At 40.0% G+C, this 26638-nt stretch overlaps 1 protein-coding gene across 7 annotated transcripts in view; it reads right to left on the bottom strand.

The window, feature by feature from the left end:
• Window positions 1-26638, bottom strand: part of MICU3 (mitochondrial calcium uptake family member 3) — a 195686-nt gene that overhangs the window by 6028 nt on the left and 163020 nt on the right. For 3 of the 7 annotated variants that reach the window (XM_030191433.1, XM_030191434.1, XM_030191439.1), the window contains one exon: window positions 22253-22410. In XM_030191433.1, the coding sequence (XP_030047293.1) occupies window positions 22253-22410 (158 nt within the window). Of the gene's footprint in view, window positions 1-6929; window positions 7103-11783; window positions 11857-18168; window positions 18221-22252; window positions 22411-26638 lie in introns of those variants that run through there. The other 4 variants (XR_003940729.1, XM_030191438.1, XM_030191435.1 and 1 more) reach the window with 4 other exon arrangements.

Genomic DNA, 26638 nt, shown 5'->3' with positions numbered 1-26638 from the left:
AAGGACCTATTCTTATCGAGTGAAGAGCAGCCGGGTCTTGAGGCGGTGGCATTCCCTGAGCTGAAAGATTGGCTGCAGGAGATCCAGTCTGATCTCAAGGTAGTCTGCTCCGATTTGGCAACGCTGGGGGCCAACCTGCGAGGTGAAATCCTCGACTTGGGAAATCGCTTAGAGGAGGCGGAGGGTCATAAAGAAGAGCATGCAGAGACGTTGGGATCACTAGACCAACGGATAGCGGTTCTCTGGGGTAGCAACAACTCGCTGATAAATTATAGGATTTAGAAAATCGTAGCCGTCGGCAGAATTTGAGGTTCCTCGGTCTCCTGGAAACCCCGGCGTACCAGAACTGTGAATCTGTGGTTCAAGGTGTGGTCAGCTCTCTGTGACTGGATCGTCCATTGTACCTGACACTGTTTTGTTAGAATGATCCCATAGAGCTTTGGGGCCCACGCATAATAATCTATCCAAAGACATTATTGCCTGCTTTCAAGATTTTAAGCTTTAAAGAACAAGTACTTAAAGCCACACAACAAGCCCACAAATTTAAATGGGACTCCTACCCAGTGGAGATTTATCAGAATCTAGCCTCAGCCACTTTGAAGCATTGAGCTAACTTGAAGCCTGTTACTCTCAAGCTCTGAGAGCTAGGTATTTGATACCGCTGGAGGCATCCATTTGCCCTTGTTTTCTACAAAGATGGATGTTTGTATTCCATTAAATCTATTTTGGAGGCTCATGAGATTCTACCTGAGGGGGATTTGGTGAAAGCAGTACCTAGCCTGGGTCTTTCCAGACCTTCTTCTACCTTGAAGTCCCAGCCTAAATGGCAGCGAGTGACAAAGGGGCATAAGCGTCTACAACGCCAGCAAATGGCTGGACGGCTCGGGGGATATCCTGCTTGAAGCTTAGTAGATGGACATTTGCTGTTTTCATAAATATGGACATCCTTGGAGAGTCTGACACTGCGGGACCTGGTTTGATATTGATAGCATCGCGGGTTCTTAGACTCGGGGATTGTTTTTTTTTTTGTTTTATCTATAGGGTGCTGGGGGTTTTATTGTTCTGCATGTTTCTGATATTTGAGCAGTTTTTATGCTAACATTTTCTAATTTGTTAGATATTTCTACTAAAGGCTGTTATGTGATCCAGTATAGGTACACTATGGTTCACTTTTCCTCTATTCAACACCTCTTCTAGTGTGGATGAGGTGTTCTGGATCTGTGGGGGATTTTGGGATAGGGTGGGAAGGAGGGGGCTTGGTTTTTGTGGTTCAATGGGTTAATGATTGGCTTGAGAGGGATTGTCTGTTGGGAGTCTGTTGGGTATGTGTGTTGATGTGGGTCCCTGGGGTGGGGAGGGGAGGTTTGATCAATATGAAGCAGGCCTGAGAAATTACATGTTTGCTTAAATTTCAGCAATTTCTTTCGTGCTTCTCAATGCCAGGGGATTAAACACTTCCATGAAAAGCCAGCTTCTTTTTCGAGAACTGGTTCATCTGCAGGTGGATATTGCCCTGGTTCAGGAGACGCAATCGCAAGCAGCGCTAATGGGGTCACGGTTCGAAAGAAGAGGGTACCCTATGGCATGATTCTGGAATCAAAGAAAAGCCGCAATATACCTGACAAGATCCCCAAAAAGTACAAAACATTCTATACTGCTTATCCCAGAAATAGTGGATTTTCCCCAAGTCCATTTAATAATGGTCTATGGACTTTTCCTTTAGGAAGCCGTCCAAACCTTTTTTATGTTTCAACATTTTTTATTGATGATTCCATATGGTAATACATCTGTTTGAATACGTACATGACTGGTATTACCTTTGCCAAACTTATATACAACAGTTCAAATCTGCTATCATCAAATTTTGATTTTGTCACGTTTTCTCCCCTGTCCCCCCTTATTTCTTAATGCCTGTTTGGTTCAACAGGTTTATGGATGACATTTCCGAACCAGCACATTCCACATGCTAAAAATACATAATCTCAAAGATGAAAACATTCTCTAGGCAACCAAGTGGCTACAGCCCGTCATCAATGTTTTAACCTTTTTCAACCCCCACCCCACCCCTCTTGTAATAATTCAACAATATACTGACTTCCTCAAAACTAACCCAATGAACAACAAGTTCTTTAACTCCTACTGTTCCCCACCCCATATTCCACCCCCCTTCCACGTCCAAACATTTTTCAAACTCCGCTAAGCTAACTGCCTTTACCACATTCTCTGGCAATGAATTCCAGAGTTTAATTACACGTTGAATGAACAAAAACTTTCTCTGATTCGTTTTAAATTTACTACATTGTAGCTTCATCGCATGCCCACTTGTCCTAGTATTTTTGGAAAGCGTAAACAGACGTTTCACATCTACCCGTTCCACTCCACTCATTATTTTATAGACCTCTATCATATCTCCCCTCAGCAGCCTTTTATCCAAGCTGAAGAGCCCTAGCCACCTTAGCCTTTCTTCATAGGGAAGTCGTCCTATCCACTTTCTCATTTTTGTCACCCTTCTCCTGCCTACACTTAGTATTTCTAGGCTAGTCTGTCTTCAGTTCCCCTTTTAGCAGTTTGCACTCACTAGAGTCTGAGCGAGACAGATTATAAGGTACTGCATATCTTGGTTTTGTTTTTTTCCACTTGCTCTTATTTTCCCGCGTTTTTCTCTCTCTTTTTGGTTTCCCGTTGCTCTCACATTTGCCAGTCTCACCCTACCCCGTCCGTTTGGTGGGGATTGGTTTTTGATATGTGGTCCATAGTCACTCTTTGTATGTGGTCTGTTTCTCTGCTTTCCCACCGGTGTTTTTTGGTACATTTCATTTTCAGTTTATCTTTTTATCTGGTCTTTTAGATTCTTGTTCATATTTTGCTCCTGAAGTTTGTGTCTTTCACGCAGTACTTTCCACTATAAACAATCTATGTTTTAACACTTGCATTTTTAAGGTTTCATTAGTGATCCTATGGACACCTGTTGTTGTCACGGTTAAGTTTTCACATGTACCACTGTTTTAGAGGCGTTTACCTATTTGTGTATATATTCTACAAGCCCCTTTCTTCCTCCCCATATGCAATTTATATATATCGGCTAGCTTTTTCTCAGTATACACATTAGAAACATAGAAACATGACGACAGATAAAGGCCATATGACCCATCCAGTCTGTCCATCCTCTGTAACCTCTAATTCTTCCTGTTCCTAAGCCTTTTTAAATTCTAGAACAGTCCTGAACTCCACCATCTCCACCAGGAGGCCATTCCACGCCTCCACTACCCTTTCTATGAAATAATACTTCCTTAGGTTACTCCTAAGCCTATTCCCTCTTAACTTTGTCATATGCCCCCTCAATTCCAGAGTTCTCCTTCATTTGGAAAATGCTCTCTTCCTGTACATAAATGCCCTTGAGATATTTAAACGTTTCTATCATGTCTCCTCTCTCCCTCCTTTCTTCCAGCGTATACATGTTGAGGTTCATAAGCCTGTCCCTATAATTTTTGCATTCAAGACCGCTTACTAATTTCATAGCCGCCCTCTGGACTGACTCCATCCTGTTTATATCTTTCCGTAGGTGCGGTCTCCAGAACTGCACGCAGTACTCCAAATGAGGCCTCACCAGAGACTTATACAACGGCACTATCACCTCCTTTTTCCTGCTGGTCATGCCTCTCTTTATGCACCCAAGCATCCTTCTGGCTTTGGCCATCACTTTTTCTACCTGTTTGAAAGCTTTAAGGTCGTCAGACACAATCACCCCCAAGTCCCGCTCTTTCTTCACACACTGAAGCACTACACCCCCCTATACTGTACATTCCCTTGGATTTTTGTGACCCAAGTGCATGACCCTGCATTTTTTGGGATTAAACCTTAGTTGGCAAATATCGGTCCATTCCTCTAGCTTTGATAGGTCCTTCCTCATGTCATCAACACTCTGCAGGGTGTCCACCCTTTTGCAGAGTTTAGTATCATCCGCAAAGAGACAAACCTTACCAGACAGCCCTTCCGCAATATCGCTCACAAAGACGTTAAAAACAGCCGGCCCTAGGACCGATCCCTGCGGTACTCCACTGACGACATCCTTTTCTTCAGAGCAAGCTCCATTTACCACCATCCTCTGTCTCCTACCATTCAACCAATTTTTTACCCAATCAGTTACTCTAGGTCCCACACCGAGGGCACTCAATTTATTTATCAGTCGCCTGTGCGGAACCTTGTCAAAGGCTTTGCTGAAATCCAAGCATACCACATCAAGTGCCCCTCCCACATCCAACTATTTGGTCACCCAGTCGAAGAAGACAGACAGATTCGTCTGACACGACCTGTTATACATAACAACCACATTGAGGTTGTTATGTATAGCAGAGGTTGCATACATCATCTGCCCTACTTTTTAAAACAGTCCAAAAGTTTTTTAAAATAGTCCATAAATTTATTTCCGTTTTTTCTGCTTATGACAAAAGTTTTTCTGCTTACGAATGAGTATTTCTTGTCCTCACCTTACTGATTTAAAATTTACATAGGTACTAGTACATATTTACATTATAATTATCTATTTCAAAACACAAGATAAATCTTTGATTCAGACACTGAATATACCTGCATGTTTCTAGTTTAAACTATACACATCCAATTTTAAGGTATGGTGTTATACATCTTTTAAGTATATTTTTGGTTAACACATTGTCAAACTTTTTTGCTTTATTTTCTTTGGACCATTCCTCATATTTACATTGTATTCACCTGTTATTATTTTTTATAGTAAAAGTTTTTGCATATAATTTCTTCTTCTTGTAATTTTACTTATTGTCATTATGTTTTTTTTACATTTTATTGATTCCTTTCTTTTTGTTACATTTTTTTTTTACTGTGTCAATGATATATGTTTGCAATTTTAGAATTTGTTACATGTTTTTAGTGACTCCTGAGGAAGGCCCATGTGGGCTGAAACACGACTCGTATCAAGTCCTGGATGTTCAATAAAGGACCAGTTTTACATCACCTGCTGTCCCCCCTTCCTTTCGTCACCTTTGTTATGACTGTATTGTCTGCACGGCTACAAGGGTTGCTGTTCTTCTGTTTTCTGGTTGTGCACTTTAAAGTAGAACATGACCGCCTTTGTCATCACTGTGATAATACTAAAACCTGTGAGATTGATAGCTTTTAATGACTAGGCCTTGGGAGGTCTTTAAGGTTATCCGGGATAAAGAGGGCAGGTTCTTATTAGTAACATTTTCCTTAGGTCAGAAATACACTTTAGTTAATGTATATGGTCATAATATGGATCATGTGGAGTTTTTCCATTGCTTGGATCAAACCCTTTTACAGCATAGTGATGGCACTCTATTGGTGGGGGGTGATTTTAATCTCACCCTAAATTCCCAGCTTGATAACTTGCTGCAGCTGTTCATTATGCACATCGAGATCGAATGTGATTACAGGCCTTTCTCACTCAATGGCAACTATTAGATCTTTGGCGCCATTCTAATCCTACCCTAAGGGATTACACCTATTTTTCCTCTGTGCATAACTCTTATTCCCGTATAGATTTTTGGCTGGGAGAAGCTTCATTTCTCCCATTAGTTCTGGCTCATCGAATTGAGCCGTGTACCTGGTTTGACCATGCCCCGTTTTTTTTAGCGTTGTGCTCTCCGGGGACTCTGCAAGCTTTTCCACAATGGTGATTGGATGATGCTTTGCTATCTGATATGACATATGTCTCTCAGCTTGAAAGCCAAATTAAAGAATATATACTTCTAAATGATAATGGGGAAGTTTCGCTGGGTATTTTATGGGATGGTTTTAAGGCTGTCCTTCGGAGTCACTTTATAGCATTAAAGGCTCATATACACAGGGAGCGGCTTCGGGAAGAGAGGGCACTCTGTAAACATTTAGCTGAGATACAGCGTCAACTCTGTCACCAAAGGCCTCCCCCTTCAGTCCCAAATTTTAGATCAAGAATATAAGCTCCACTTACAGCTTAATGAACGACTCCAGCAGGTGCGCCAACAATATTTTGAGTTTGATAATAAATCTAGCAGGCTCTTGGCCCATAGGCTTAAACAGCAAATGAGCTGCACATTTGCTGTTTAAGCCTATGAGTCTTAGAGATGATAGTGGAGAGCTGCATTTGGATCCTGGTCAGCTGCAATCTCTTTTTCGGCAATATTATGAGCAATTATATACACCTGATATTGACCCTTCTGAGACCTTAATAACATCTTATCTGAACCATGTTGATATACCCAAATTAACTGAGGGAGCTCAGGGGCTATTGTCTAAGCCCATAACTTTAGATGAGATTCATAGTGTGATTCAGGCGTTAACCCCCAGCAAGGCTCCAGGCCCTGATGGTTTTTCACCAATAAATTTTACAAATTATTTGGTAAATTGCTAGCTCCACTATTATTATGCATATTTAACTCCTTTGATGAGGGCCAGCCACTTCTGGAGACTTGGAATTTAGCGCATATAACAGTTTTACCTAAACCGGGTAAAGACCCACAATTGTGTAGTTCCTTCAGACCTATCTCTTTGCTGGGAGTTGATTATAAGATCTTTACTAAGATCTTGGCCTCCCGCTTACATCACTATCTTCCATCTTTGATACATGAGGATCAAGTGGGTTTTGTACATGGGTGGCAGACTTTTGATAATATTCGCAGCGCTCTTCATCTTATATATCAATCTCATGCCACATGTTCTCCATTGTGTTTATTGTTGTTAGATGCTGAAAAGGCATTTGATCAGGTGCATTGGCCTTTTTTGTTCGCTGTTTTGGAAAGGTTTGGTGTGTCTGGTCGATTTTTGCATTGACTTCAGCTTATCTATACAGCACCCCGGGCTTCAGTTTGAGTTAATGGTCAGTGCTCATCCTCTTTTGCTCTCTCTCGGGGCACAAGGCAGGGCTGTGCCTTGTCTCTGCTTTTGTTTGCACTTACCATCGAACCTTTAGCTATCGTTCTTCGTGCGCACCCGGGTATTGTAGGTCCTGCATATGGAGGGGTTGAGACTAAGCTCTTACTCTTTGCTGATGATATACTTCTTATGTTAGTGAATCTGATTGTCTCTTTTCCTGAGCTCTCTTCAGTTCTGCAGAAATATGGTGAGGTTTCTGGATTTAAAATAAATATGTGTAAGTCAAAGGCCATCATTGTGTTAACCTCCCTACCCATCAGGTGGCTCTCTTACAATTTTGCTTTGCATTCCACTGGGCTACACGTTCTATACAATATCTGGGGTTCTATTTGACTCATCATTTGGCTGGTCTTTATGAGGCTAACTTTCCAGCTAAGGTTTGTGAACTATTTTTGGAATTAGATAGATGGGAGGGTCTGACACTCTCCTGGCTTGGGTGTATTAGCGTGGTTAAAATGATTTTGCTTCCTAAACTACTCTCTTTCTTTCTGGCTCTCCCCATTTCCCTACCAGAAAAATTCTTTCGAGGCCTAGTGTCAGGTTTTCTCTTTTTTCTGGAAACAGAGACCACCACGGGTGTGTCGCACGGTTATTTATCAAATGCGTGTGCAGGGGGGGATGGGAGTTGCTTGCTTTTTTTTATTATCAAGCAGCGCAGCCTAGAATTTTGGCTGATTGGCTACAAGGTTCTCCTAAGCTTTGGAAATCTTTAGAGCAAACTTGGTTAGATCCTTACCCCTTGAGGGCTATCCCATGGCTGGCTGGTCTTTTGAAAGATATCGCTAGGAGAGCCCCACCTCTGTTAAGGTGGCCTCTCTATCTCTGGAGCAAATGTCACAATCAATTTTTCCCGGGACATCAATATTTTATGTATATCCGTTTTGCTCCACATTTTATTCCGGGTTCTTTGGACTCTTGTTATCGCTCCTGGGAAGGTTTGGGTCTCTGTACGCTTCAACAGATATGGGGGGGGGGGGGGGGGGAATTGTTATCTTCTAATGATCTTTCTGAGGAATATGGTCTTCCTGCTTCCAATGTTTTTCACTATTGTCAACTTCGTGATTTTATTTCGTGAAGGATGAAAGGGAGTTGAGCCTCGCAGAAACTTCTCTTGAGCGAGCGATGGCTAGTGGAGGGGTGTTTGTATGTGTGTGTGGGGGGTGTTTTCGGATATAAAGGGCTCTTCTTTCACGTACCCAACCTATTCAATATTATCTTTTGAAATGGGAAAAGGTGTTGGGTATTTCCTATGACTATGTACGGTGGGAAAGGGTGTTTAAATGTCTGCTTAAGGTGTCCATCTCTAATCGTTTGGTGGAAAATGGATATAAAATTCTTTATTGCTGGTACTATACACCCCAGTGTCTGGCGAAGATGTTTCAATTGGGATCAGCTCAGTGCTGGCACCAATGTGGCCAGATGGGGGATATGTTTCATATTTGGTGGTCCTGTCCTCAAGCACAAAAGGTTTGGACTATGGTTTTGAAATTTATTTATAGTGTTACTAAAGCTTCCTATCCTATGCAAATGGACTATTATCTTCTTCATTTTAAACCAGCTGCACTGAAGGAGCCTATCCACCATTTGGTCACCCAAATCCTGGTGGCCAGCAAACTTGCCCTTGCAGTGGCATGGAAGCAGCCGACCCTTCCTGGTCTTCAGCTGATCCTTTGCAAGTTGGAATATATTCATCCGATGTCTAAACTAACAGCGATGCGTACTGGCTCTGTTCTGAAATACCATCAGACTTGGGACCCATATGTACGGTGGTCTGCTTGTCCCGATTCTTCTTTATTTGCTGCTTAACGACCCAGATTTGGGGGAAGGGGATACTTTTGGGGGGGGGGGGGAGGCAGGGACTTTAGTATGATTTGTTGTTCAATAGCTTTTGTTACTAACAGTTATACTATGGATAATGTGTTATTTGCTGTTATTTTTTGGGTTTTTATTTTCTCTTAATAAAGCAATTAAAAAAACAACTAACCCGTCCCCCCGCAAATGTCGCAAATTAGAACAAAGTTGGAGGAGATCTGGAGATGTCGCATTAACACAACAATGGCAGACATTATTCTCTCAATATAATGCACATACTGCAGCAGGACACGTTTATCCACTCCTACCCTAGCTAATATTTAACCACCACTCTGACCTCATGTACAACTTTCTTTATATCAGTCACCTTACGTTCTAACTCTTCTTATTCTCTTACCTATCTATGGGCCCCGTTTACTAAGGTGCATTAGTTTTTTTTTAAAGTGCCTAAACTTAGCGCGCATGCTAACCATGTAGGCGCCTATAGGGATATTGTAGGCACATACGTGGTTAACGCGCCTATAACGCTGCTTAGTAAACAGGGCCCTATATGTTACATCTTTGCTTTACCTTTCACTATCAATTAAAATGTTCTCTTACATATTGTGTTGACTTTGCAGAATTAGGTAGAATGAACATGCAGTAAAATAATATAACAGTCTATGTACTTGTTATGAATGGTTGTCCAGTATGTGTTGGTGTTGTCATCTTTTAGAATGGTTGTTTTAGCTTGCTGTGCTTTCCTATCATTTTGATGGAGTTCTTTTATGTTTGTTTTTATTATGATTTTTATATTGCTATGTAAACCGTTCTGTTTTGTGAATACAATTTGAAACGGTATAGTAAATAAATAAAAGATAATATTTTTACTGCTGTAATTGCCTATTGCTCAATTGTGATCTATTCTTACTGAACACTGCCTTGAGTGAATTCCTTCAAAAAGGCGGTAAATAAATCCTAATAAATAAATAAATCTGCTACTATAAAAGCAAAAAGAGAATATTATTTGAATTTGATTAGAATAGATAAACCTGATTTGAAAAAGTTATTTAGAATTAAGCAATCCTGTATTAAGAACTCTGATGTCTCTGTTTTAGAGTCAGTGCAACCTGAGGCGCAGGATTTGGCATCCTATTTCACTCAAAAGACTGGATTAATATATAACTCTTTTTCAAGAGATATAGAATATTATAATATTAGTAATCATAATAAGAAAAAAAGAAGTGACTAGCATACATGTAGATCGAGTTTGGTCATCTTCTACAATGGTGACTGACGTAGAAATTAGAAATATTGTTAAAAGATTGTCCAATACTCATTGTGCAATAGATAATTGTCCTTCATTATTATTCAAGGATATTAGTTCATACATGGTGGATTGGCTGATAGGCTTTCTGAATACTGCCTTATCTTAGGGAATGTTTTCTCCCTCCTTTGGTAGGAAAGTAGTCACCCCAATACCGAAGGGTGATAATTTAGATCTATCCTTAGTAGCCAATTTTAGACTGGTAGCTGGAATTCTGTTCCTCACCAAATTAATTGAGCTTGCAGTATTCTTCTCCATTAAATACATTTCTCTTGAACAATGATGTATTATTGTCATCACAACATGGTTTCAGGAGCTTTTTTAGTACTGAAACTTTGCTTTTGGAACGGATTTCATATGTAAGAGAGTTATAGAGTAAAGGGGAACAGATATTGCTTCTTGATTTTAATGTATCAGCTACATTTGATACTGTTAATCATGATATCTTACTACATAGACTCTCTGAGGTTGGTATCACTGGATTAGTGTTGCAGTGGTTTGAAGGTTTTATGAAATCCAGAAATTATGTGGTATTGAAGAATGGTGTAATGTCAAAATCATGGGTCCTCCCAGGTGGTGTTCCACAGGGGTCACCAGTTTCTCCCCTGCTCTATAATATCTACATGAGTAGTTTACCTATGATTCAGTTAACATCAAATGAATGTATCTTTTCATATGCAAATGGTATCCTTTTGTTGGTTCCCGCTCATCACAGATACAGCATTTTTATAGAGAGATTATCACAAATTCTGAATGAAATTCAAAATTGGGCATTTAAAAACAGATTGAAATTAAATATGGGAAAACCATTTCTGTGGCTTTCAATGAAAATTGATAATGTTCCATCTTCTCTCACATTATTGGATGGTACAAAATTTAATGTGGATGTTGTATACAGAGTTCTGGGTGTTTTACTGGATTCATCATTAACCCTCGAGCCTCAGGTAAATTCAGTAGTTAAGAAATCTTTTTTAAAAATTAAACAATTATGACTTATCCGTTCAAAGTTTTTATCAGAAACACTTTAGAGTGCTAGTTCAGATGGTGATTTTATCTATTTTGGATTATGGTAATGCATTATATACAGGATTGCCTTCTAAACTACTGAAGAAATTATGCATAATTCAAAACACAGCAGCTAGATTGATATTATTCTAAATCCAAATTTGATCATGAGACTCTATTGTTTTCTGAGCTGCACTGGCTGATGGTTGAGGCCTGAATTAAATTTAAAGTCTGTATGATCTTTAAGACATTTGCTGGAGATGTCCCTGATAATTTTCCCTATTGATGTTCTGGGTAATTTTTCAAGAACTCATAGTACTGAGCATTTGCTTTTATCTTTTCCATCTTACAACGGTATGCGCTATAAGAGACTGTACGTAGGATCTTTTTGTTGCTTTGCGGCTACACAATGGAATCCTTTACCTTTACACATTCGACAGAGCTCATCTTATTCCGTATTTTTTTAAAAATTGAAAACTTGGCTTTTTTGAAAGATTTAACGTTTTATATGGTGTATGCTAAATGTTCTTGAACCTAGTGTTATAGGGATTTTGCAGGATATAAGACTTTACTAGCACAGCATAATGTATTTTTCCCCATTCTGTGCCTCGATGAATCAAGTTGTTAGTCAATAATTCAGAAAGTTTGTACTCCACATTTATTGGTTTTAATTCTATATTAGGTAAATAACCAAGAGTATAAAATTCAGTGAAAGAAGAGTGTGAGGACATGCCAGAGAGACAGTGAAACTCACGTACTTATCTGGTATAGAGCTGCTTCTTCAGACAGGCTTTGAAAGTTTTATGCCGCTGTACTGTTTTATAGCCCTGTGGAATAGAAGACAGAAAAGTGTGCAGATGCAAAAATGTGAAGGCAGCCAAAGCAAAATGCTAGACATCAGAAGCAGGAAAATACAAAGATGTGAATTAAATAATAGAGGAAATGAGGTTAGTCTTGCATAAAATCTATTGTTTTAGAAAATGCAAACTATTAAAAGACAATATATTATATATAGTACATTATCAGTGGAAATTGTGGTTAGGTTTACAAAGCTTTTTCCACGTGTAAAGCACTTTTTACCTATGGAAAATGGCAATTATGAAATTGTGTTGGCAGACAAGTATGCATGCTTGACAACAGTAGGCATGATATATATACAGTATACAGATATGGGTGCATTTTATAACATGCATGAATAGGGGCAATTCTATAACTGGGCACCTAGATGCAGCGCAGAGAGCCCATATATACTATAATTGCATCTATGCGCAGTTTCCGTTATAGAATAGTAGTATAAGTTAGCAGAAACGTGCGTACATTTAAGTGTGCCCACTTACACTAGGTCTATGGCATGCATAAATAGTCGCACATAAGTGCAGCACTTACAACTTACAGTATTTTGTCACTTGTGGGTAAGTGGGCGATCCAACCATTCTCCACCCATGTGTATATCCCCTTGCACTTATTTAGATTGTGCTCACACCTTTTTTCAGTAGTAGATCAAGGTGAGTTACATTCATGTACTCTGGATATTTCTCTGTCCCAGGAGGGCTCACAATCTAAGTTTGTACCTGAGGCAATGGAGGGTTAAGTGACTTGCCCAAGATCACAAGGAGCCTCAGTGGGATTTGAACCAGCCACCACTGGACTGCAAGACTGGTGCTCTAACCACTAGGCCACTCCTCCACTTATGCACTAAGGGTTTCTTTTACAAAGGAATTGAGTGGGCTTCCTCTTATTCACTGCATCGAGAATCGGCAGCCCGGCTTTGTAAAAGAGGCGATAAGGCAGTTGTGTGTGCATGTTATAGAATACTACTTTGCTCACAACTTGCACTTCCATACAGGGGCGTAGCCAGACTTCGGCGGGAAGGGGGGGCCAGAGCCCGAGGTGAGGGGGCACATTTTAGCCGACCCCCCCCCCCCCCAGCCATTGCCGCCACCCAAACACCCCCCTTGCCGATGACCCTCTCGACCCCCCCTCCCGCTGCCACCCGCCGTCGCCTACCTTTGCTGGCGGGGGACCCCAGCCCCCGCCAGCCGAGGTCCTCTTCTTCTCACAAAAGGCTTCCTTCTGTTTCTGACGTCCCTCACGTACAACGTGCAGGACGTCAGACTCACAGAACGAAGCCTTCGCTTCGTTCTGTGAGTCTGATGTCCTGCACGTTGTACGTGAGGGATCTGCAAGGCTTCGTTCTGTGAGTCTGACGTCCTGCACGTTGTACGTGAGGGACGTCAGAAACAGAAGGAAGCCTTTTGTGAGAAGAGAACCTCGGCTGGCGGGGGTTGGGGTCCCCCCGCCAGCAAAGGCAGGCGACGGCGGGTTGGTGGAGGGAGGGGGGGGGGTCGGACGGGTTGTCAGCAGGGGGGTCCAGGGCCAAATCTACGGGGGCCCAGGCCCCCTGGCCCCACATAGCTACGCCACTGCTTCCATATATATGTGCTAGTATTCTATAACATATGTGCACAAATGGGGCTAGATTCTATATATGTCACCTGAAAATTCCACGCAGAAAAAAAATACGCCTAGAAGTAAAAGTACACATAAATTTTATAGAATAGGCTTAAATTTCCGCATGGTATACAGGATTATGCCGAGTGCCTCTCCACGTGACCAAATTTAGTCATGGCCATTTATACCATGTTTTACTTGGTGTAAATCCTGATTCCTAAATTAGGTGCAGGCCCTTGGATTCTATATAGCGCCTAGCGTTCTGTGCTGAAATCTATTCTACAATGAGCGTAACTTAATTGGCTTAATAAGCCAATCAGCATTAACAGCACTTAAGCAATAATAAGCACTAATTAGCAATAATTAGTATTTACATTAACAAGTCCCTAAGCGTATTCTGTAATGCACTGCGCCTAAATTTTAAAGTGCGCAGGCAAAAAGAGGCATGGTTATGGGTAGGGAAATGGGCGTTTCATGGGCATTGCAAAATTTATGCACGTTGTTATAGACTATGGCCCAGTGTGCGTAAATCTACATGCCTGGATTTATGCCACATTTTCATTGGTGTAAATGGATGTGTATAGTTTTAGGTGCTAGGATATCAACTAAGCATATTCTATATACTGCGCTTAGGCAGAAATGTTTTCCATGTGGATTTTTTAGGCGCCATACATAGAATCCCCCCCAGAGCGGGTGTATTCTATAACAACATGCACAGATTTCAGAAACACACACGCCCCACCTATGACCAATGCCCCTCTTCAACTATGTGACTTAGAATTTACACGCACCACGTTACAGAACACACTTTGTGAGTTCTGCACTTAAATCTTAATTAATGCCAATAGTACTGATAATTTCTTGTTAACATTCAATTGACAGCACTGATTAGCTAGTTAACCAATTAAGTTATGTGTGTTGTTACAGAATACACTTCGATTTCCAGACAGAAATTAAGGCGCGATATATAGAATCCGGCAGATGGTGCCTAACCTTTATGCACCCAGTAACAGAATGAGGAGGATAATGCACATAATTACACCTACTTCCAAGCAGGTGTAAGTTGTGCAAGAATATTTGTGCACTAACTGGGGATAGGTCTGAGATCATTTTTTTGTAAATACATGTAGGTGCATATGGCCTCTTCATAAAATAGGCATGGTTTTAGAAATGTTTATAGGTACCCTATAATACAATTATTTCCAAGCAGGTAATTTATACCTGATCTACATACTCAAAAGGTTCTTATAAAACTGCCCCCGCATATTCATCCATAAAAGTGAACACTGGGAAAACATAGCTCTTATGTTTACATAATATACATGTACACATTCTCAGCGATAAGAAATTAAGAGAAGAGAAGAGAGGAGGGTTGGGATGGGATGGGATAAGCACTTAGGTATGTTATCTTATAAAATACATATATAAGCACTGATTCTTACCAACATACACAAAGTAACTCCTGCCTTGGCACAGATGTAACTTTGTGCAGCAGCTTTTAGAGGAAGCAATGTTATAAATGTACATAAATGAACAAGTTGCCTTGTCCTTATGAAACAGGCACAACCTATAGGACTATGTGCCTTGACAGACCAAGTGCCCTTTTATAAAAGTAATGGATATGATAAACACCTGGCTACAAGATCCTAAACAGTTTAAAACAGGGGTTGAAAATCCCCGGCATCCGTGCCATCATCTCCCTCCCAAAAGTTGTTCCCTCTGCAAGCATCAGTGATTCCTTTCAGAATTCTTTGACCAGCTGTGCTAATCTTTCGATGCACAAAATTAACATCAGAGCTATACTACATACTGTCATGCCAACATCTCTTTAAGAAATCTTGAGCATTTTTTGGTGCATTGCCAATAACTGTTTCCATCTTCTTTTACACAACAAAAATCTCTTCTAAAATCCTAACAACACATAATACATAAAGAATAAATTCTCACATTTACTCTCTTTCACACATATACTAATAGGCTAATTGCAAATTCACATTAAGATTTCCAATAACAATCAACATATGAAGGAATTTGGAGACCTTTTTTATAAATCTTTTATAAATTCTATCAAATAAATCAGCTCCTCTGAGCTTGGTCTAAACCATTGTCCATACAGGTTTCAAAAGAACAAAATTGTAGTTTTCAAATCTCATTCAAATCATTTGTCCAAATAGATAAAAAACAACACGCTCAGGGGGGTAATACACTCTAAACGTGCTGGATGTCATTTCTTCCAAAAGATGTAATATTTATCATCTTACTATAAGATAACCCCCTCCAACGTTCAATGCGAGATTCAATAACTCCAAAAACAATCCTCTCATAGGTAAAAGAGAATATGTGAAACTTCTTTAAATATCAAAATCTTCCATCCATTCAATATACTCATGTGATAATTTATTCTTTATATATTATGTGGTATTAGGATTTTAGAAGAGATATTTTATGTAAAAGAAAATGTGCAGGATTATATTAATAAAAGATATTTGTATACAAGTTCTAAGAACAATGTTATCAGAACTGTTTGGAATGTAATTAAGCGAGCTTTAATATTTTTCAGTACCAATTTTTGTATTTTAGCCCGTGTAATTAAATAGGTTTAATTACTATGATATGTTAACAAAGAAAAATAAATAAAAACATTATTGTATCAAAAATAGCAAGAGCCAAATTTCATAGCTGTTTTCACATGTTACATCTATGCAAAGTCCTTAAGGGGGTCTTTTACTAAAGCTTAGCTCCAGTTAACAGCAGTAGGGCCCATTTTATTCCTATGGGCCCTGCTGCAGATAACTTGAGCTAAGCTTTAGTAAAAGATCTCCCCTAAGTAACTCTAGTCACAGAGTACAGATTCTAAATTGAACACCAGGTGGCACATCAGTACATCCCATTGCTTTCTAAACATTTCCAGGCAGTTCTTTTAGAACAAATCACAAATTCTATACTGAAAGAAAAAATTCTGTGGACCAAAAATGCCACTGTTTTATAAGGGAAAATTCTAACAGAAACTGAAATGATCTTAAAAGCATCCTCCATGTATTCTATATATATATATATATATAAAATATTTTTGGAAAATGTTTTTACTTCATTAAATGTTGCTTTACTAAATTCAAATTAAGGATGTTAACTGCTCAGCAAAAACTGTTTTAAAAGTACAGAAAAAAAATGTAACTACAGCTGCAGTGGGTGGTTGATGGGGCATGGATGTGTTATGTAGGGACCTCCTACTGCTTTGGCAGATGCATACTGAATTTTTCCCACTGAGCACCAGCAGGTTATACCGGTGAGTTCACTTGAAGAAATTTGTTTTTCTCTACCTCTATCTGCTGGTAGAAGGGGATAACACCCCACTCATTCAGGATGGTACAACCGAACTAAAGGAAAGGACGTGATTTGCACCTTTCTCTGTACACCAGTAGGTAATTGCAGTATGAAACCATCCAAACAAAGGGGGTCTTTTAAAAATGCGTTCCAGCGTTTTTAGGGTGTGCTGATTAGCATGTGTTAAATGCTAGAGATGCCTATAGGAATATATGGGCGTCTCTAACGTTTAGCGCAAGCTTACTTTTAGTATGTGCTAAAAACACTAGCACGCCTTTGTAAAAGGACTCCAAAATGAACAAAGCAATGGGGCCAATGCAGTGGGATATATGCAATAACCCTATGGCAAATAATGCATATTAACGGCATCAGTGCATGTTGTTATTGCTGTATATGCTCATGATTGCTCAATTCACCACTCAAGCTCCAAATCTCATTATTTCTTCTTTCTAACTCAACAGAATGTTGGAAAGAAATTATTCATAATGGTTTTGACACCACCTGTCTATGTTTCTGGGATCAAAATAACACTCTGAAAATTTAACAGAATAGGACCAAATTTAGAATGGAGAAAACAAAATGAGGAAAATGGCCAGACAATCGTGGTGGTGGGGAGGTTTGGTCCAGAAAAATAATACCTTCTCCCCCCCCCCCCCAACCATATGGCACAATGCGTTTCTACATAAGAGACAGCTCTGGGGGCTGCAGCATTCAAACACTTCTGCTCCACACAGCAGTTAGGGAATTGCACCTTTCATAATGCTCTCCTCTCACTTCTCCTAGTCACAGAGCCAACACACAGATGCATAAATATACATACATACATGCGAAGGGCTTAGAAAAATATTCCGTGAGGCATGATCCGCATGCTTTCCACACCAAAGCACACCCCTACCCCTGGTGGGCTGGTTCTTAAAGATTCTGATGTGCAATTGATTATTTTTTTTTGTCTTAAATTCTACTACAAAACCTATGGTAACGTCTAGGGACTAATTCTATATACAGTCATCTAGATATAGGGGCAAGTACACTCATAAATAAACAGTTTCCAGCTATGCAGTATTCCATATGTGTGCCAATATTCAGTAGCATGTACTCTGCAGGAGGGCATTCACATGGATGGAGTTTGAGTACACATTTCAGCTCACAGATTATAAAAGACTAATCTATGCATTTCTTTCATAATTTAGGTGCAAACATTTACACCAGCTCTATAGAGCAGGCTCCAAATAGGAATGTTCTAGGCACCTAAAAATAGGTGCCCATTTGTAGAATTATCCTCCATGTGACTTATCATATAGTTTGCTAATGAATGTTACATATCCTGCCACCTAGTGGTGGAGCAGCACAGGTAGATATGTTACCTTGGAACAATGGCACCCTGTGTTTAAATTGTAAAATCCTTTCTTTTGAAATCTGTTGATAGAGAAATCGAGTTAAATATATTATCACATGGCTTAATTTTATTATTATTGTCCAACCAAATGAATGTTTGGGTACCACTCCATTCTAAAAGCCCCACTCACCCTCTTTCTTCTTGAGGTCACAGGCATATGCAGAGGTAACACAGATACAAACACACAAGTATGCATGCATGTGTGCACGCACACACATGCACATACATATAGAGGGGTTGGAAAGAACCCCCCTAAGCTATGCTCTGCATGCTTTCTGAAGCGTTTTATTTACCCAATCTTCTCAAATAGCTATTCTCTGTGGCCTCCTTTCTGAGGTGAAATCACCCCATAGATTCTAATTTTTCTAGGATAACTATTACTTTTGAACCAACACAGCAAAGCAAGGTCAAGTTATTGGAGAAAAGTATTTGCAACTGATTTCAGATAGCTAATACAACACCATGAAAGCCTTTTTAGCATAGGTAAATATTAAAACTCAGATATCTGAGTGATATGAGACCAGTAAAAGGTATTCATGATCTCATCTATATCTGTTTCTCAATTGAGTCAAACACCAGAACACATTGTTGGCACAGCTTTAAAGTGTAAAAGAACACAAAAGACCTTCTAAAATGCCTTGAAATTTCTGCCAATAACAGAGAGGAAGCTGTTGCATGCTAAGATGTAGACATTTAAGAAAGTCTTGCATAATGATGTCTTGCATACATCTACTGAGACAAAGATTTTTAAATGTTGTACATGAAACACATATTACATTCTCTAGTAGCTTTACATTTAAGATGCATGTGTGAAAACGTCTGAAATCTACATTTTTTTTTCTCACAAAAGTCTGTTTGTGACTTTTGGAAGGTGAGCATTCAAAACATTTCAAAATCGGGGTCAAAAAACTTCTTCCTCCTGACGCAGCTTGACAAAACAAGGGGGCTCTTATTAGGGATGAATAATCTGTTTCAGCCCCCTTGTTTCGCCAAGTTGTGTCAGGAGGAGGAAGTTTTTTTTTATGCCAATTTTTTCGGCGCTATATATAGAATCTGGCCCCATATGTATTAAATGCTTGGGAGAAGATCTGCATATCATAAGTGGTGGAGTTTGATCAGATTTCAACAGAAAAAAACTGTGATCTTTTTCAGTAACAAAAAAACAGCTATATTTTGAATTACCAATTTACGGTTATGTGATGTTAGTAAAATTTTGTTAGAATTAACAAACTGGTTTTTTGAGTAGTGTCTTTTTCTCCCACTGCTGTTTTTTCTGTTTTGTAAGAGAAGCCAATGATAATATAACCCATGATAGGGTTTTTAAAAGTCTATGACTCCTCCTGGTTAGTTGAGGCTTCAATTTTTGATAATATTAAGCATATGTGATAATGGTGGCATGACACTTCCCCAAGTGGTTCTAAGCAAAAATTATTGGAGTGTATGGGTAATTTTGAAAGCCAGGTCTGTGGGCAGAACAGTTCTTTAGCCTGAATATTTTTACCTGCATTGAACAGAGGAATTTTTGGGGGCAGGGTTATGGCAAAGATCTTACTTATGTGCATAATTTAGAAAATTCATGCATATATGTAGAAATTATCTGCAACTCCAAAGAGCAGTTGGAAATGAAAGCACACAGTTTACCTGGGGAAAATCTTCAAAGCAGAACTAGTGACCCAGTTTACTAAGCTGTGCTAAAGGGCGCGCTAACGTTTTTAGCTCACACTAAACATTAAAGACACCCATAGGAATATATGGGTGTCTCTAGCGTTTAGTGTGTGCTAATTTTAGCGCACACTAAAAATGTTAGCGCGCCTTAGTAAACGGAGCCCTAGGTGTGTGTGCTTTTGCTTTGAAAATATGTCAAAGTCTGCTGAGAAAAAAATATGTACGTACATTTTACCCATGTGTGAAGGGTTCAATGACCTGGTTTAAGAAAATGTATATGGATAAGTATCGTTATCAATGCTTTCTGGTTAGCATGTGTTTGTGTGATGTATTTGCTATATGGAGAGAAGGGGAGGACACAGAGGGGCATTTTTGATATGACATATAAGTTCAACTTTGGACACTTTGCTCAAAACATCCAGAATCCAGATGGCGAATATAGCGATTTTCCAAATAGCAAAACATCTTTCTTTTTTTTCAAAAATGGCCACTTGCTAGAGGTTTTTGTGCTCTGTGCATTTATCTTTTTGGTCCATTTTCCAAAAAAAAAAAAAAAAAAAAAAGTCCAACTGAAAAATGCACAAAGATCAAGCTATTGGGATGTAGGAGCCGACATTTTTAGTAGACTGGCCATACAGACATGCCAACAGAGCAGTGGGGCACTGCAGTGGACTTCATATAAAAGCTTCTAGGTACAAATTTCACCCTTATCCTCTTATATTGTATGGTGAGCCCTCCAAAACCCACCAAAAACTTACTGTACTCAAATATACACCACTACAATAGCCCTTATGGCTGCAGATGTCACGTATATGTGGGTACAGTAGGTTTTTGGTGGGTTTTGGGGGGGCTGATACATTCCACCACAAGTGTAACAGAGTGGACTATGGACTTGGGTCCCTTTTTCCACAGTGCACTGCACTGACCACTAGGCTACTCCAGGGACCTGCTTGCTGCTCTAATAGGACTGGCCATAACATCTGAAGCTGTTATAGATGCTGGTATGTACTGTTTCTTTCACATCTTTGGGGGATGGGAGGGGGTCAGTGACCACTGGGGGAGTATTCCTTCATTTCTCCAGTGGCCATCTGGTCATTTAGGGCACTTTTTTGTGGCTTAGTCGTTATTAAATCAGGTCTACCTCACAATGTTTTAAGTTTTAGACCTGGACATTTTTGTTTTGTTCCATTATATCAGAAAAAATCCAAGTGTTAGGAGCGGCCTAATCCCACCTCTAACACCCCCCAACACATCCCCTTGTGATCTGGATGAAATGCACAGATAAACGTCTGCAAAATAGCAATCTGAATGTTTTGGCAAGAAAAATATTCAAACGCTGCTTTAGGCCACGTTTTAGACATTTTCTTTCTTTCGAAAATGAGCCCCACAGTCTTGTAATGACATCATTACTAGTGAGGATTCTGGTTGGGATGTTTTGTTTAAACATTGACTGCGGTAAATCTTTGCTCCACTTCTTTGAGTAGAAGAGCTGTCAAGTTATCTAGTTCCTGGAGAGATTTTCAGCCAGTCCTAGGTTTTGGAGAACCCTATCCTAGTACATTATGGAACTTGTAGCACTGATTTCAATGGACAGAATAAGGAACTATAAATACAACAATGTTCTGGGATGTAAGTTCAAAACAAGGACCAACCAGAAAGTCTTCTTCCTGGAACAGGGTAACCTAGCAGCTTGTGGTGGTAGTGGTGGTGGGGGGGGGGGGGGGGGGGGGGGGGGATTATTGTATAGGCTCTGGTTGGAATATTTCTGTGATATGCTGAGTTGGCAAATCATGATACATGAATGTGGATACACATTTGAACAGTTTTAGAATGTCACTTCTGATGGACATTTAAGCTAGTCTGGCATCCTCTCAGCCTGCATGTTTTCTACATGATCTGCCATGACACAGATAGGAGTCTTCAACCTGTTGTGTTTTCTTCACATAATTAAACAGCATTGCACAGATCTTGACAGATTACAACTTCATTCCTGAGGCAGCAATGAAATCTGAAACATCTGCTGTCGTGCTGACTGATGTGACATACTTTTTGTTTTAACACTGAATTTGTACACTTTTTCAGATTGTTTTTATGATTGTGCAAAGTACCTATAATAGAAATTGTAAACCGTATAGTCGCCTCAGGGATAACTTGCGGTATATCAAGTGCTGAAAATAAAATAAAATATTTTTTTGGGAGTAGATTATATGTGGACCTGGAATTATTAAAGTACAGCTGGCAATTGCATGATAACCCTCTGAAAAGAACGGATTATGTAAAGATGTATGGATGTCTGTTATGAAAATTCACGTTCCATAATTTGCAAGTTAAATCTGATTCCCCATATTCATTCTGGGAAATAAGTAATATAAAATGAATATTCTTACCCTAAAACCTCTCTGTAGCCGATCCTTCATAATGCCAACAAATTCTTTATAACTCAACTGATCATCTTTGTCAACATCAAAGATCTTGAAGACTGTATTCACCAAATGTGGTGACAACTTCAGGCCTGTAGCTACATAAACAGCACGCTTGAACTCATCTAGATAAACAACACATCAAAAGAACACAAGCACAAAGTAAGATGATCATTTCTATAATGTGGTTGAATCTGCAGCCATCTTTCATAATGTTTATACACTTTTGTCAACTATAATGCTTCAGCTCAAACTTACAAAGCAGATTCATATGGAGAACAATGTGAATCATTATGCTATATTTACATACAATACTAAAACAGTGATGAGGACAAATATGTTTCATAAATACATTCCTGTTCTTATCATTTTAGCTATATTCTGACTTATTATTTATTTATTCCATTTATATTCCACATTATCCCAATAGATCAGGGTCAATGTGGCTAACAACTTATTGTAATTAACAGTACAAAAAGTGATTTGATAGTATACATTAAATAGTAACAACAAAGTAAATGAGAATAGAGTATTACAACTAGAGGGTGGGGGGTGACAAAAGGAAACAAGGAAATCTAGAAAGTCACCCCCAGAATAAACATGATGGCAGAGGGAAAGGTCATCTAAATTTAGAAAACCTCCTAAACTCACTAAGCACATATAGAAAGCAACAAGCACAAACACTCGTAGTCTAACTAAAAAGGTTCAAGACTTGCAAGCCCTGATGTTTGAAGAAAACTTGGATATTGCTGCTATTACAGAGAGGTGGTTCAATGCTTCCCATGAGAGATTAAATGAATTTTTTGCTTTGGTCTTCACCGAAGAAGATTTGGGTGGGATATCAGTGCCAGAAATGGTATTCGAAGCTAACCAGTGGGAGAATTCTCTGTAAACCTGGAGGATGTAATGGGGCAGTTCTACAAATTGAAGAGTGGCAAATCTCCTGGACCAGATGGTATTCATCCCAGAGTACTGACAGAACTGAAAAACGAACTTGCTGAGCTATTGTTAGTAATATGTCATTTATCCTTAAAATCAAGCATGGTACCGGAAGATTGGAAGGTGGCCAATGTAACGCCAGTTTTTTTAAAAAGGTTCCAGAGGAGATCCGGGAAATTATAGACCGGTGAGTCTGACGTCGATGCTGGGCATTATAAAGAACAAAATTACAGAGCATATCCAAAAGCATGAATTAATGAGAAAGTCAACATGGATTTAGTGAAGGAAAATCTTGCCTCACCAATCTACTACATTTCTTTGAAGGGGTGAACAAACATGTGGATAAAGGGGAGCCGGTTGATATTGTGTACCTGGATTTTCAGAAGGCGTCTGAAAGACTCCAGAGGAAATTGGAGAGTCATGGGATAGGAGGTAGTGTTCTACTGTGGATTAAAAACTGGTTAAAAGGTAGAAAACAGAGAGTAGGTTTAAATGGTCAGTATTCTCAATGGAGAAAGGTAGTTAGTGGGGCTCCCCAGGGGTCTGTGCTGGGACTGCTGCTTTTTAACATATTTATAAATGACCTAGAGATGGGAGTAACTAGTGAGGTAATTACATTTGCTGATGACACAAAGTTATTCTAAGTCATTAAATCGTGGGAGGATTGTGAAAAATTACAAGAGGACCTTACGAGACTGGGTGTCTAAATGGCAGATGACGTTTAATGTGAGCAAGTGCAAAGTGATGCATGTGGGAAAGAGGAACCCGAATTTTAGCTACATCATGCAAGGTTCCAGGTTAGGCGTCACAGACAAAGAAAGGGATCTAGGTGTCGTCGTTGATGATACGTTGAAACCTTCTGCTCAGTGTGCTGCTGCGGCTAAGAAAGCAAATAGAATGTTAGGTATTATTAAGAAAGGAAAGGAAAACAAAAATGCCTTTGTATCGCTCCATGGTGGACCGCACCTCAAATATTGTGTTCAATTCCGGTCGCCGCATCTCAAAAAAGATATAGTGGAATTAGAAAATGTACAGAGAAGGGCAACGAAAATGATAAAGGGGATGGGATGACTTCCCTATGAGGAAAGGCTAAAGCGGCTAGGGCTCTTCAGCTTGGAGAAAAGGTGGCTGAGAGGAGATATGATAGAGGTCTATAAAATGAGTGAACGGGTAGATGCGAAGCGTCTGTTTACGCTTTCCAAAAATACTAGGACTAGGGGGCATGCGATGAAGCTACAATGTAGTAAATTTAAAACAAATTGGAGAAAATGTTTCTTCATCAACGTGTAATTAAACTCTGGAATTCGTTGCCAGAGAATGTGGTAAAGGCTTAGGTTAGCTGAGCGGAGTTTTAAAAAGGTTTGGATGGCTTCCTAAAGGAAAAGTCCATAGACCATTATTAAATGGACTTGGGGAAAATCCACTATTTCTGGGATAAGCAGTATAGAATGTTTTGTACTTTTTTGGGATCTTGCCAGGTATTTGTGACTCGCCTCCCAACCACCAGCCACGCCTCCCACCACCGGCTCTGCCACCAAATCTTGGCTAAGCTTCTGAGGATCCATTCCTTCTGAACAGGATTCCTTTATGTTTATCCCACGCATGTTTGAATTCCGTTACCGTTTTCATCTCCACCACCTCCCGGGGGAGGGCATTCAAAGTATCCACCACTCTCTCCGTGAAAAAATACTTACTGACATTTTTCTTGAGTCTGCCCCCCTTCAATCTCATTTCATGTCCTCTAGTTCTACCACCTTCCCACCTCTGGAAAAGGTTTGTTTGTGGATTAATACCTTTCAAATATTTGAACGTCTGTATCATATCACCCCTGATTCCCCTTTCCTCCAGGGTATAAATGTTCAGGTCCGCAAGGCTCTCCTCATACGTCTTGTAACGCAAATCCCATACCATTCTTGTAGCTTTTCTTTGCACCACTTCAATTCTTCTTACATCCTTAGCAAGATACGGCCTCCAAAACTTAACACAATACTCCAGGTGGGGCCTCACCAATGACTTATACAGGGGCATTAAAACCTCTTTTCTTCTGCTGGTCACACCTCTCTCTATACAGCCTAGCAACCTTCTAGCTATGGCCACCGCCTTGTCGCACTGTTTCATCGCCTTCAGATCATCAGATACTATCACCCCAAGATCCCTCTCCCCCTCAGTACATATCAGACTCTCACCGCCTAACACATACTTCTCCCGTGGATTTCTACACCCTAAGTGCATTTCTTCGCATTGAATTTTAATTGCCAAACCTTAGACCATTCTTCTAGCTTCTGCAGATCCTTTTTCATGTTTTCCACTCCCTCCCAGGTGTCCACTCTGTTACAAATCTTAGTATCATCTGCAAAAAGGCAAACTTTACCTTCTAACCCTTCGGCAACGTCACTCACAAATATATTGAACAGAATCGGCCCCAGCACCAATCCATGAGGCACTCCACTACTCACCTTTCCCTCATCCGAGCGAATTCCATTAACCACCACCCTCTAGCATCTGTCTGTCAACCAGTTCCTAATCCAGTTCACCACGTCAGGTCCTATCTTCAGCCCGTTAAGTTTATTCAAGAGCCTCCTGTGGGGAACCGTGTCAAAAGCTTTGCTGAAATCTAAGTAGATTACGTCTATAGCACGTCCCTGATTCAATTCTCCAGTCACCCAGTCAAAGAATTCAATGAGATTCATTTGGCACGATTTACCTTTAGTAAAACCATGTTGTCTCGGATCTTGCAACTTATTGGCTTCCAGGAAATTCACTATCCTTTCCTTCAGCATCGCTTCAATTACTTTTCCAATAACCGAAGTGAGGCTTACCGGCCTGTAGTTTCCAGCTTCTTCCTTATCAGCACTTTTGTGAAGTGGGACTACGTCCGCTGTTCTCCAATCCCACGGAATCTCTCCCGTCTCCAAGGATTTATTAAACAAATCTTTAAGAGGACCTGCCAGAACCTCTCTGAGCTCCCTCAATATCCTGGGGTGGATTCCGTCCGGTCCCACGGCTTGGTCCACCTTTATAAGTCCCAGTGAGTCAGCCAAGTGCTGTATCAAGAAACGTTCTCTAGGTATGACCAGAAGAGGTACAATCTGATCAAAGAATTTTCAGTTGATTTAACTTTCAAATTCCCCTAGAACAGAGGTAGGCAATTCCAGTCCTCGAGAGCCGCAGGCAGGTCAGGTTTTCAGGATATGCAAGAGATAGATCTGCATACCAAGGAGGCAGTGCTTGCAAATCTATCTCCTGCATATTCATTGTGGATATCTTGAAGACCTGACCTGCCTGCGGCTCTCGAGGGCCGGAGTTGCCTAAATCTAAATATTCCCAATAATTATAGCAGTTTCATCAATGTAAAATGCAACTTTATAACCACAATACATATTCACAAAGTTAGAATGCTTCAGGACCAGAAGC

Source organism: Microcaecilia unicolor, chromosome 2, assembly GCF_901765095.1.
Source record: "Microcaecilia unicolor chromosome 2, aMicUni1.1, whole genome shotgun sequence".
NCBI classification, from domain to species: Eukaryota; Metazoa; Chordata; class Amphibia; order Gymnophiona; family Siphonopidae; genus Microcaecilia; species Microcaecilia unicolor.
Note: the sequence above shows the minus strand (reverse complement) of the source record. Positions and strands in the feature narration are given on the sequence as shown.